The sequence below is a fragment of the Hippoglossus stenolepis genome, chromosome 23 (assembly GCF_022539355.2).
Source record: "Hippoglossus stenolepis isolate QCI-W04-F060 chromosome 23, HSTE1.2, whole genome shotgun sequence".
NCBI lineage: Eukaryota > Metazoa > Chordata > Actinopteri > Pleuronectiformes > Pleuronectidae > Hippoglossus > Hippoglossus stenolepis.
The window spans coordinates 14126212-14140543 of NC_061505.1; the positions used below are offsets into that span (position 1 = coordinate 14126212).

General features: G+C 43.9%; 1 protein-coding gene across 1 annotated transcript; it reads left to right on the plus strand.

Moving 5' to 3' along the window:
• Positions 1-542: 542 nt before the first annotated feature.
• arsj (arylsulfatase family, member J) lies at positions 543-13750 on the plus strand. Its single transcript, XM_035148228.2, has 2 exons — positions 543-1364; positions 11746-13750. Exons 1-2 carry the CDS (start codon positions 1054-1056, stop codon positions 13139-13141), a joined length of 1707 nt encoding a protein of 568 aa, XP_035004119.1. The 5' UTR covers positions 543-1053; the 3' UTR covers positions 13142-13750.
• The last annotated feature ends 582 nt before the right edge of the window (positions 13751-14332 follow it).

The window sequence follows — 14332 nt, forward strand, 5'->3', positions numbered from 1 at the left end:
TTGTGAAACTATGAAACCCTTTTGAATATCGTGGAGATATAACCAACCATAACTTTGCAGGCGTCCACTTCATTCCCTTCTACTCAAAGTCTGCGTGGGTCTTTCTTGCACAATCTTGCCCCACACAAGCTTAAGACACAGGACTTTCTTACACAAGTCCTGAATCTTAAGCCTAACGTGGTGCTGATGTGTCAGAAAATCCGGTATTACAATATTTGCAAAGTATTTGTGAAGCAAAACTTAACAAGAAGCTCAAAACCCAGACTTATCGTCTCATATTCCCCACGTAAAATGATACGAAATCTAAAATATGACTGTTCTCGTAAACTTTAATTTTCTTTTCTTCAAAAGGGCCCCAAGGCTCTGTTGTAAGTAACAGACAGAGGGCAGTGGTAAAACAATATTTAAAAAAGACAAGTTATGTCCCCTTCTCATCAGATATATATTACAAACAAATGTAACTTGTGATGTAAATTAAAAAAGAAAGAATAAAGCTGCTAATCAAGAGCAGCCACACACTGCACAGGGATCTACTGACAGCTGGGAGCCGCCTCCCCACCCACCTCCCTCCACGCTGCCGACCCAAAGCTCCGGAGCTGATCGTGAACGCGCAGTAGTGGCACGGTGTAGTGCGCTGGGAGCTGCGGGGAGAGGAGGACGTGCACATGGAGGAGACAGACAGTATTTGTCCACAGCGCTCTCGGCTCGGACGGACAAGACAGCCTGACGGGATGGAGGACGTCAGCTGCGGACACTCTGCTCCAGCTGCTCCAGCGTGCGTGTGGACTCCGGAGCTTCTGCGCGTCTTTTGACCAAGGAGCGGATTGGACGAGTGCGCACAGCCAGAGCCTCCGTGCGGGTTTGTGGACACAACGTGTTTTAGCTGCTCCGGAGCTTTGTCTCCACGTGGATCCGTCGGCGCCCGCGATTTCCCTGCAGTGTCAGAGGACTGTGTAGGACACGATGCGAACCCGATTCCCAAGCGTTGCTGTTCCCCCAAAACATGTGCGCCGCGCCGCCGACCGCCACTGAGCTCCAGAATCCGCCCGAACCATGTTCCTCCTGTGGGTCCCGGTGAGCTTGTTCCTCGGCCTCATCATCTCCCAGACGTGGAGCGTGCAGATGTCCTGGGAGAACTGGGACTCCGAGCTGCGCAACCGGGGGAACGAGTTCGACAAGCCGAGCTCGCAGCCGCACATCGTGTTCATCCTGGTGGATGACCAGGGCTTCCGGGATGTTGGGTACCACGGCTCCGAGATCAAAACCCCGACACTGGACCGACTGGCCGCCGAGGGAGTCAAGCTGGAGAACTACTACGTGCAGCCGCTGTGCAGCCCCTCCAGGAGCCAACTCATGACCGGCAGGTACAGAGCACCATGCCCCCCCCACACACACACCCCCTCACCTGCCCGCACCACAGCTCCATGGAGCCGGCTCATCATCACGATGAGTCAAACCCTCTTATCCTCTTCATCGTCATTTCTGCAAAGAGTAAAGTTGCTGAAAACTGTTCAGTGTCAGAAGGATGAGCTCATCAGCTGGATGCAAATCAATGAAAACAGTTACTGGGAATTGAACTACTCAAACCTTTAGGCTTCACTTCACTGATAGTGCAGAGCCGGCTCTAGCCTTTTGTGGGGCCCTAAGCTTAATTAAAAACAAACAAAAAACTGAAACTGAGGGGGAATCATCTTGTGGCGAATAAAGCTGTTATCAGGAGCACATAAGTTTTTATTGAGCACAGCAAAGTTGCAGATGTCTCCTTTCTACGGAGCATGGATAGCAGCTCCAGCCACTGCGCTCCATTTCATAGACAATGTTAAAGGAAAGTTGTGATTTTATTATGCACTGGATTTTATTTTGGTAGCTCAGGCTATGGATTCTAAAGGTTATGATAACGTAAATCAAAGCAAGGTTTGCTCCAGAAAACGTGTAAGTAGAGGTGAAACCTGCTATCTCTTTTTTAAAAGCCTTTTGACAGTAGTGAAGGTGCTCTTTATATTATGTTTGTAGCAATAACTTTGATGAACACAATATTTTCATAACCCAAGAGAGCAAGGTTAAACCGATAGTTCTCCAGAACCAACAAAATAAAAGCCCAGTTTTTATGCACTACAGTGATCCTTTAACAGTGTCTGTGAAATGACCCCCTAACAGGAGGGTTTGTCAGCAGACTGCATTTACTTACAGTGTCTGAACCTGAAAGAGGTCCGGTCTCAACCCTTTGTAACAGTAGCTGTGGAACCAGTCTCACCTCAAGGTCCATTTAGCAGCTGTCGTGGAGCTTTCGCCAGATCCACCTGGTCTTCACCAGCAGATCAGATCTTCAGTTCTCAAGCCAACACAGACGTTTTCCCATTTTACAATCCCACTGAGCAGCTCCAAGTCCACCTGCTGATGATGACCATGTGAGGTGATCAAAAGCTCCAGACCAGTCACTCATGCAGCTGTATTAACCAAAGATAAACAAAGCACTCAAAACCAGTATTCAGGACACTTAACACCCCGTGTCCTGGGGAAGATGAAAATGTCAATGTTAATGTCCCACTGTGAACAGAAGCTGAATAACCTGTGACACAAAAAGACAGGTGCCTGCTGGTGTTCTTAAAACAACAGACGTCAGTTATTGTGGTTTGGTTGTTGATTTAACGTGTTCTCCAGCACGATCAGTAGCTGAAGCCGCAGCAGAGGCCGTGACGCACAATTCATTATAGGATACATGATTATGGGATGCTTCTCTCCGAGCAGGGCCCCCTAATGCCATACTCTGGAATACCCCTGTTCCAGAAAAAGTTTGTAAGTGAACCTTGAGTTTTTCTCAAACAAATTTGTAAGCCTTTCCAAATTAGGGAGCAGCAGTGTTACCTTAGCAGCCAGTTAGTGTTTTTGTGGGCGGCAGGAAGCTGTGAGGAGATATTCGAGGGCGAGGCGGCTTTACAGTGTATGTGTACAGTATCACGGGGGGTCAGTTGTGCTCTGGTTTTGTAGTTTGCTCATAGAATGTTTCACATCAGCAGTTTCCCTCTTTGTACATTTAGCTCTGCAGGGCTTCTCTCCTCCGCTGCCTCCACCATCTGTTCTGCTCCTTAGCAAAAAAAAAAAAGGAGAAGGCTTGCTGGGCACCGACGTTTTTTTGGCAGGCGTCCGAGAAAATAATGAGAAAAGTGCAGCCACCTCCTCGTTCCTCTTCCCTCCGTGAGCTTCTCTGATCTCTGACAGACTCAGAAACCAACCCAGATAACATCCACATGAAAACGTAGGTGTAGATTCAATTATGTTTCCAGGCTTGTGTTCCTGAGCGGATGGTTGCAGAGGAGTATGGTTGACTGAGTGAAAGAGCACCATCCATCCGTGTGTTCACATCAAATCGTCAGCCGTCAGTGTCATCTGGACACTTAAGCTGCTTTCAGACATGCGCTGAACGCCGCGGTTCCTCCGTATTTTCCCCCGGAGGAGGAGGAACCATGTGTGAATGCAGAGTGAGAGGCTCCACAGTATCTGCTGACTTTATCTGCCTGGCTTCTAACACGAGACAGATGAAAAATACAAAAATAACTCCCCTTCTTTCCTGAAATAGCGATGTCATACAAGTAGAACACACTGACGAAGATGTCAATGGAGTTTCTGGCGATAAGAGCCGACACCGTTGTCTCTGTGCACATCCGGCTGCGTTATGCATGTGTGAAAGACAAACTGCGGGTAAACTCTGTAGCCAATTCTTCAGATTTTTTGTCATGCCTGAAAACGGCTTTACAGAAGCTCTGAGAACAGACTTTGAGTCTTTTTGGAACACTTGCAGAGACTTGTCAAGGCACATACTGTATATAGACTTGGTGGAGGACTGAGTCCAAAACATAAGCGCTTGATAAGAGCCTGATTAAGCTTTTACAGGCTGTTTATGCTGGTTACCATGGCAACCACCTGCCTCTGAACCCACGTAGCTACGTGCTCCCTGTATATCATCAGATTTCATTATAACTTGCTGATCCACTTACTGTGTGTTATTCTCGACTGTCGCCAACCGGGATTTATCCAGATCCAGATTTTCTTCATGAGATGTTTGACCTTGCTATTATGGTATGTTTGATACAACCCATCAATGGCACACAGAACTATAGTGGCTATACAACAGATTAACTATACATTCTATCCCAGAATGCTCCTCATTGCCATCATTTCCACTATTTGACAGTTTGAAAAGTACTGTCTAAGGTTCTTTAGGTTTAATTTTCATCGTTGATCTTTTCCACTAAATATCACTAAAGACATAAATAGCTAGCTGGGGTTTTTTAAGCATTGTCACTATCGGCACAATGACAGCAAAAAACAATGATGTCAGATCTGCTGGTTTCTTACAGTACATTCATATTTTAACCAACATAGAAAAGTGGTGACGTTTCCAACCATTATATCTATGTTTCCACCCGCGCTGCCAAAATTCCCCAAAGCTTAGGCCCAGCAGGAGGTCCACTTTGGTTGACACTTGTGGAAAACCCTGACTTGGCTTCGAGGCAGATCACCAGTCAGTCACAGGCAGAGATATAATTACACAATATTTTGCCTCACTACTGAGGTTTTGCAGTGACGTTTGTTGGGGGGTGTCCCCTGGAAGTCAATGACTCAATGCCTCAGTTGCAGTTTTTGAGGCGATTCACTGCATCTCTTTAGCTGCTTTACAGCCCTTGGACAAATACAGGAAAAAACAGGGTTGCTAGTGTGAATCATACATTTTTAAAAAACCTTAAAAAGGCCCAACCACTAAGCCAGCAGTGATGGAAGTAGATACTGTTCACTCAATGGTGGAAACAAAATGCACAGCAACAGACCATGCGAGGCAGGGCAGTGCTACTTGCAACTGTGTACGCTCAATGTTCTGCTGACGGGTGTTAGCTGCCTGGCAGGAAAGACATTAGTATGGTAGGGATTTATAACTGATCTATGACAAAGACTCTAACTTTGACTTTTTCTTACAGTAGCATGGTGGAGCTGAGCGGCACCAAGGGTTCACTAGCTGTGACTGCAGCAGGACTTGGTACAGAATGTACCCCATAGTGAGTTGACAAGATCTTGGTCAGAAGTAAACCACATGGGTAGAAAAGGTCCATGTTCAAAATGGCTAGAGTTTCTTTAGTTTTTGGAAAACATATGACCTCCACATGTTGATGTGCTCACAAAAAACAAGAGAGTAATGATAAAAAAGCCCTGGCAGAAGTTTTGTACAGCTGCTGTTGAAAACTGTAACAAAGAACTCTTAATTTTCAAGTAACAGGAGCTTGAGAAAGATTTCCAGGTTTTTGCTCGTGGCATCAGAAACATTTCAACCTGTCTGGTTTTCTTTAGGCGGCACTGATGAGATTAGAGGCTTAAAGTCAGAGCTTTCCCTCAACTACAGAATTGCTGTGGTCTTCAGCCCCATGACCTTCCTTCTGATCTCTCCTGATCAAGAGAGATGGATAGCAGACGTAGCTCCTCAGGTAGCCCCTAAACATTTTTAATGTTAGACACATTTGAGGACACATGACACACATGACAGCAGATGGCAGACACATACTTGTAACCTTTTCTCTCATTTGGGATAGTATGTTATTAACTAAACATGATTATGGTGTGTCAAAGATTAATCTTTTAGAACGTGTGAGTCTGAACAAACACTACAGATGGACTATCTGGAAAGTTTGATACATCATAAACAAATCCAAAATCAGTAACTTTAGGTAACTTCAGTAATTTTGTTGTTTTCATTTACATATTGGACAATGGTATATGCATGAACAAATGTCTTCATTAGTCATCCCCCACTTATCTTTTTCATGTGCTACAACTCACAGTCACTCTTGTTAAGCAAAGACAAAAAATGATTAAGTTAAATTTCATTATCGTTCTTCTACATCTGAACGAAACGCCATCCATCAACAAACAAAAGATGAAGAATGCAGCCTGGGGTCCCAGGGCAATGAGGAGCAGATCTCTAGCAAGTATAGTGGCTGAGTTCCAAAAAGCTCTTCCACCATCCTTGAACACTGCACTCTTATATCACAGACCTCTGGATCTGAGTCTGGTCTATACCACCAGGCGAGTTGGGTTGCTTGTTTTCTTAAAGCAGCTCTCTTTCCCTCTGCTTCTCAGCCACTACGACTCCTTCTCCTACTCATTCACACTCTTCCCAACTGTCCACACTCATCTTAAACGTGTCCCAGCCTCTCAGTCGCCCTGTTCTTGATCTTTCAATCACCTGTCACTCGTTCACTTCTCCCCCTTCACCCCACACTAGCTTGTCTTGGAGCTCTGAATTGAGTTGTGCAATAACAAACCAAACTGGGTGCTAGAGGTGATGAATAAGCAAAGTTCTTGGAGAAGTTTCTGTTTGAATTCGTGGAAATGGAAGTCTTGACAGGGGACAATTTGTTCATCATCTTTAAGATTCTGTAAAACTGAGAAAATAAGAGCACAAAGGCCAAGAAAGGGGCCAAACTGAAGGGAGATATTTAAAGATAGCAAAGAAGCATACGAAGAGCTTGTTGAAAGGAAGAGCTAAGTAAGATGAACGACTCCTGGGCTGTCTTCGATTAAATCCAGAGAGCTGGGGTTGAGGCTGCTTATTTGAACCATATGTGAAGAAGACGTGGAGCAGAAATACATGAGAAGGCTCCGGCATGGGCATCAGGTCGGCTTCGGAACCTCTACAACCTCAGTGGCTGGAGCGGTGGCCGTTGCGTTTTGAGTTTTATGGTGTGTGTGATTTGTTGGCCTTGTGGCTCAGCGGTTGTGGAAATAAGCCAGAGAGATAGCGCGATAACTGTTGTATTTAAGACCATAACTCTTTTACTGGAGGAATGCAACAGCACCCTTGGCATGATGAGATATGGAAATGAGCCACTATCTAGTTCGAAGTGTTTCCCTGCCTGTAGTGGGGCTTTGAATCCACGTTGGACAAATGATGCAGAAATGCCTGACACCAGATCGGTGGCCCCTGGGGCTGCACATTAATGCCCTGCTTGTTCTTTAAAAGAACCTATAAAAATGTGGAGGGACTGCACTAAAGGATGTAAGATATCTAGGGGCAGTATTTACTGCAGTCATTATTCTGAGGCTTACCTAATAACTGTCCCTCACATGCCCCAAAACCTGTAAAGTCAAGAGCTAGTTTCCCTCTGCACCCCCTCAAACGTGAAAGAGTAACAACACAGGGATACTTTGAAAGTCCTCGCACTCCACTTTGTGCCATTCTCCGTCAAAACCTCTGGCTGGTTTGAGTGATTGGTGGAGGAGTCACAGGCTGCTCTTAGCATGACATTCTCATTACACGCCTGTAACCTTTCGGTATGTGAACACCACCGAACCTGCAGGAGCTGTGAGAGCAGGGGTTGGGGCTCATGAGAGGTCAGACCTGAAATATGCAGACACGTCGTAATACATTTGCACAGGTATCTGTTCAAAAATGTTCCTTCTTTCTTTTCACTTTTAAATCATACACTGCCTCTTTCTCTCCATCCTATTGCCGTCCTGGCATCGATGCAAAAGTGCTTGACAAATATAAATAAAGAAGTCGAAGGACAGAATTGGAAAAATGATCCTGTGTGTGGATAGAATGAATTGACACAGAGATTGAAGGTAATGGAGAACACAACATTCAAAAGTCATTTTATAGACATTTATGAGCAAGTAACAACACTAAATTTATTATGTACTTTGCATGGGGAACTTTGGAGAGATGATGGGAAACAAGGTTTTACAAGTGCTTACTCTTGTTGGAGGTAATTATGTCTTGTGTGGAGTTTCTTTCTTCAACAAAAGAATGGAGTAAACAGACTTCTATATATATTTTTTCTACAGAAACAACCCTCCAGTAACAGGCTGGGTTGAGTTCTTGATGTTGCTGTTGTTGTCGTACCCACACAGTTGGCTTTACTTCTCTATATTCCAATCCCTCAATCCCTTTCTCATCGCCTTATAACAGACCAACAGTACATCCTCCACCCCCCAGTGTGCATGTTTGTAATTGAGTTTCAGATCTGCCCGCCTAGACCACCAAGTGACAAGAAGTTCTTCTCATTGCCACATGAAACCAAGACTCTCTCTTGGCTCCCACCAGGGCCAGTGTGGTCTCATTTTGTATTCACTGACCTGACCTCAAAGACTTGCAACAAATAGAGGTATCAAATTCAGAATTGTGCCATGTTATTATCCCGGGGAGTTTAACATTTTAAAGGTCCTGGGAACCAGATTTGAGTCCATGCAAATCCCTTTTGTGATAAACAACACAATTTCCCAACCAATGTTTTGGAGGCATCAAACCCAGATGGTCTTTGTTTCAGTAAAGCATTGTGCAGGTTTTTTTTTTATTTCTCACCAGTGAACAAACAGCTCTGCCCCTAGGTTTGTCAAAAAAGCCTCTACCAACTGCAGCTGTCATTCGAACACACTGGTGACGAGGAGGGTCAGTGGTCAGGGATTTCCCTGGTAAATTGGTCAGTGGTAGTGTCACACACGGAAACACTCCACAAACTAAATAACTACCAAGCTCTACAGACAAACATCTGTAGAGTCAGTACATTGGCTTTTTAATAACTTGTTGAATGAAGTGCAATCATTAAATAGGCGTGCACCAATTCAAAGTATTTAATTGCAAAACAACTATAGCTAAACCACCATTATCAGCATCACATTTCTTAATGGAAGCTCTCATAGGAGTGTAGTCTACACAGACCATATGGGTTGTTTGTCACTTCGCTCAGATACCCCATGCCATTCATATGAGTGTTGGACCTTTGTCATAGTTACAATAATAAATGTGTTTAACCTTATGGAGGTCAAATGAAAAATGTAATGTTTGTGAGCTAAGTTGGACAACACACAAGACAGAAGACTTGCTTTCTGACTTATTGCTGGTGATTATTTTATCACAGATCTCCATAAATCACGCTAAGGTTAAGTAAACCTCTCCAAACTGAAACGGAAGCTCCAGTAAATTAGCTCAAATAAAAGATGATGGTCTGGCCAGCTGTGCTACATGCAAAGGAGTGTGTGTTTGTTTGCAGTCGCAGTCTGTGATATCATAGGCAAGTGTCCTCAGTGTATTGTTTTTGTTGAGTGAAGGACCTGAGTACTAAATGAGTGAGTTATTGCTGCACACGCTATATTGTGGTGTAAAACTTGAAGGTCGTTTGCATTCTCCGTGGGGAGTAGAGGCTCGCTAGACCCGACCAACCTTGTGCTTCTCTGCCAAATGAATCCTCCTCTCTGGAAACCTAAACCAGACACTTATTTTCACTCCCTTTCCCCGGTGACAGCTTGACTGCACACCACTAACCACAGGAGAGAAAGAGGGAGCGGCAAAAGAGGAGAGAAGGTGAAGAGGCATCTGGTTGCATCAGCTCCATATCTCCTGGGTGTCTTTCTTTTACTCAAAGCAGACGTGGGGAGTCCCGACATCCACCGCTCATTGTGTTTCTCTACTGAGAGTTGCTTCTTAAGTTCCAGCTGAGCTGCCTCACTGTGAAACAAAAACATAGTTAGTCACAGTCGCTGCTTTATAGTCAGACCACTAATCCCTCAGCTCATAGTTTTGATTGCGGGAGACTCAGACCTGATCCAAATATTCCTGGGTATAATTAGATCTGATCCTAAATGCGGTAGAACACCAACTCTGGCAGTAGGTTTATAGACCACCAATTATGTACCATCCACATTCACAAAGGGTTGCAAATAGAATTTCCCATGCCCTTCACAGTTCACACTTTGCCTCTGATGATTCTGATGTACCACATCATCAGAGCTGAGAGCTTGGACCTACTTGGGATTTAAATATACTGACTGAAACCCATAGCATAGCAATAGAACAGAACCAAACCCAGACCCTGTCAGACTTAAAAGAAATACTTCAACATCCTGGGCAATAGCTAGCTTAGCTGTGTCTAAAGACTTAAAGCAGGGTGAAAGAGCTCTGTCTGAAAGTAACTAAATCCCCCTGTTAGCATTACATTGATGTCACATTTGTGTATTACTTTAATATTATTATATAATACAAAATACCAACCAAACAATGAGTTCAGCACATAACCAAAAATAGTCATTTCAGACCTGCAGTCGTTGTGGTCCAAACTCGGCACAGCAATGAGAGTATCAATCATATTATCTAACTGTTGGGAAGAAACCAAATAATCCAAAATGTCAAACCAAACTACAACATGTAGCATCATTTTCAAAATCACTGCAAATTCTTTTTGACAGTGTTTGATTTCCCTGCTGCTCATCGGCCTAAATATACTGATTCCAGCCGATATGTTAGCCAGTCAATTAATATGTCGGGCTTGACCTTTTTTGATAGCTCATTCTAGAGAATGTAAACTTGTTTGAATCTTTTTTTCATTCAGGAATAGCATTCAAAGCCAACTCTTGATACTTGACACTTACATTGTGATTACTACATTTTGGTCATTGCACTGAAGGTATTGAGGTCATTGAGAAAATAATCAGAGACAGATGGAATTTGACATAATTTAAGTATCAATCTGGCAGAAATATCTACTTCTTATGTACTAATTTAAAATAAATAGTACTCAGGATTGTTTTACATTTTCTTCTGTCAGGCTTATCAAAGAAGATTTTACATTATTTGGGGAAATTTCTTCCAAACCTCGTGATTGGTTATATTCTCAATCGCTGAGTAATTGATGATGTGCTGGTTTGGGAATAGGGGAATCCAATGGGTGGGGAGTCATAATTCATCAACAATTCAATTAAACGCTTGCTGATTTATTGTCATTATGGGCTAATTGTAAATTAAAGTCAATTAAATTACCCCAGAATGTGAGCTGACCTAATCCTTCCTTTGCTGCCAAAAGCACTTACAAGTTTACATTTGCACTTACTTCAAAAATTCTTCAAAAAGTTCCTTGATACAAAGTGTAGAGCTGATCCCTCACTTACTGTATCAACAGTTCTGTGTTAGCTTGCTGCTAAGGTGGCTGGCACAGCATCATTAGCTCCAGGTCACAAGTCTGCTTCCTGTCTGGCCTTGAGTGACAGGTTTTCTGTTTTGGCTCTGGGCCTCCCCCCCTCCATCCACCATGAGACATCCACCTCTCACTGTCGTCAGCTGAACACTCTGTGCTTGTGTCGATCCTCTTTAGGCACTCTTCGGTCAGCTCCGATATGTTTGCTTTGGATGGGGTCCATTGTAATTAGAATTGGGTTGAATAAAGTTTCAGTGTGTAATTTCCAAAACAAAGATCCTCTCTTGCAGGAAGAAAAATGTTGTCTTCAGTTTTATAAACTTACCTAAGCAGTGTTTTCAGTGTTTTGATTATTTTAGTTGAAATGTCATACGGTAGCATGTGAGCATTTTATAAATAAACTCATGGCGCCCTATGATCCTATCTGAACCAGTTTTTGAGCTGGTGGTTCAAACTTATGAGAATTTGAGCAAAGAACACAGAAGAAGGCTTTTCAGCATTTCTGGAATGTAGCCAAGTTGTAAATGTCGTTCTGTGGAAGAAAGAAAAATAATGGCACAATACCACCAGCTGTGTCTTAGCAGAAAGAATCATCATGTTTAAGAGCTTATTGCAGCAACAATTATTAATTTCTTGTGCAGTAGCTTTTTCAGTGTTGAGAGACATATAGGTTTCGATGGAAACTGTCCCTGGAGTAATTTTTTTCTCTTGACATTTATTATTGATGACCTGCATACATGAAAGTTGTCTTGAAAAATAATCATGTCCCATATCTGTTTTTATTTTGTAGGTATCAAATCCACACGGGCCTTCAACACTCGATCATCCGAGCTACCCAGCCCAACTGCCTGCCCCTGGACAATGTCACCCTGCCCCAGAAGCTCAAGGAAGCAGGATACTCCACTCACATGGTGGGCAAGTGGCACCTGGGCTTCTACAAGCGTGGCTGCCTGCCCACCCAGCGAGGCTTCGACTCTTTCTTTGGCTCCCTGCTAGGCAGCGGGGACTACTACAGTCACTATAAATGTGAAGGGCCTGGTATGTGTGGTTATGACTTGTACGAAGGGGAAGAGGCAGCTTGGGAGCAGGACCGTGGCATGTACTCTACTGTGATGTTTGCTCGAAAGGCTATCAGTATCTTAGCCAATCATAACCCTCGCAGTCAACCGTTGTTTCTCTACTTAGCCTTCCAAGCTGTTCATTCCCCACTGCAGGTTCCTGCCCGCTACCTCGAGCGCTACAAGGGCATTCCAAACTTGCATCGGCGTAAATATGCCGCCATGGTGTCTTGCCTGGACGAAGCCATCCATAACCTCACATTAGCACTAAAACGCTACGGTTATTATGACAATACAGTTATAATATACTCCTCAGATAATGGAGGCCAGCCATTAGCTGGTGGAAGCAACTGGCCCCTGAGAGGGAGTAAGGCCACGTACTGGGAGGGGGGCATCAGGGCAGTGGGCTTTGTTCACAGTCCCCTGTTGGTGAACAAAGGGACAAAATGTCGATCTTTGGTCCACATCACTGACTGGTTCCCCACACTGGTGACCTTGGGTGAAGGAACGATAGATGAAGATCTCAATCTGGATGGGTACGATGTCTGGGAGGCAATAAGTGAAGGCCGGCCGTCGCCTCGACAGGACATTCTTCATAACATCGACCCAATCTACATTAAAGCCAAGAACGGTTCGTGGAAGGCTGGGTATGGCTTATGGAACACCGCTGTCCAGGCTGCGCTCCGGGTGGGCCACTGGAAGCTCCTCACGGGTGTTCCGGGTTACAGTGACTGGGTACCCCCACAAACATTCTCCAACCAGCGGCTAACAAATCGCTGGCACAATGAGCGCGTCCGTTGGGACCGAGGTAAATCCATCTGGCTTTTCAACATCACAGCCGACCCTTACGAGAGAGTGGACTTGTCTCAGCGCTACCCACACATAGTGAAAAAGATGCTAATGCGATTAGCACATTACAACAAGACGGCAGTAGCAGTACGCTACCCATCTAAAGACCTGCGTTCTAACCCTCAGTACAATGGGGGCGTATGGGGACCCTGGTACAAAGAAGAGAGGGACAAGCAGGAGGAGGATGAGAGAAACAATAATTTGTTAAACAACCATCTTGGAAAAAGAAGGTGGAAAAAGAAGTCAAACAGAAAGCTGAAAAGGAAGGTAGAAGAATAGCTTGCCCCATTTGTGAAAGACTTCAGTTGCCTTTTCTCAGGGATAGACACTTCCTGATTCAGGATTGTCTTCTTCAGACTCTCGAACTCCGGTTAGTTTTAACTTGACTCCAGTTTATACTGTATGGAAAACAATGCAGATAGACCTGTTGAAATGCCTCATTAGAATTAGGAAAAGCTCCACTCATTCAAACACTACTGTCATGCCCAGACACAGCTAAGACCTCATGTTATTGTTAGGGGCATTGAACGAATGTTTATTTTTCTAGATTGTGTTGCATGCTTGAACTGTTGTCACCTTTTGAATTCCTTTGTATATTCATGTCTCACTAAAAGTAGAAAATAATTCTTCATAGACAGTTGCCATAAATCATGGTGACAGAGAAATAAAGACGTAGCTCTGTTATGTTGTTGATTGCAGAGATACAGTATCGTGGAAACAAATGTAGGATTTATGTGATGTGTGAGTTGTTGTACGTTGGTTTTATAAGCACAGTCTGTCTGAACTTAAGAATAATAGATTTTGTTCCCCATTTAGATGATGTCTGGTCTGGCACCAGGCCAACCTGAATGTAAGACAAACTCCCAAAATAAAAGCCCCAGACACAAAGCTCGTTTTCTTTTCCAATCTTTCAAGCTCTTTCTCAAACTCTTGTCTGGTTCTCATTTTATTCCAGACAGATTTCCTTTATTCTGGTGACAGTGAGCACTCTTGTAACTGGAAAAGATGTAACATTTTTCTCATCTTTAGAAGCTGAGATACAGCCACTAACTTTTAGTCATGGAAAATACACTAAAGTGGAATCTGACCTGGGATTAAGACCTAACTGCTTCTTGCAGTCTTTAAAAGGGCCTGGCTCATGGTGTACTGTACAAGATTTAGTGGTCAAGGGACACACAAAAGAGACATGGAACTATTCACACTAAGTGAACGCGACTTACAATATGTGAAACCAGAGTCAAGTTCAACAGGGGTTCAAAAGCGTGCACTCTATCTTCAGTTTCATATTTTGCATCTTTAGTTGAATTTTGATTTGGCATTTACTATGAGTGGTGAGTGGGAACTCTTGCTAAGTGCAAAAAAAAAAGGCCCAGACACAAAGTGGAATGACGGAATTATGGCGATTGAAATTGCGTAGGTCTGCTGTATCGTGTCTGTTTGTACAGCTGTGCTTGGGTGCCTCGAGCTGCG

Coding starts and splice junctions, on each gene's coding strand:
- arsj (XM_035148228.2), top strand. CDS start 1,054: ATGTTCCTCCTGTGGGTCCCGGTGAGCTTGTTCCTCGGCCTCATCATC. Junction 1,365..11,745: donor AGCCAACTCATGACCGGCAG/GTACAGAGCACC, acceptor TTTATTTTGTAG/GTATCAAATCCACACGGGCC.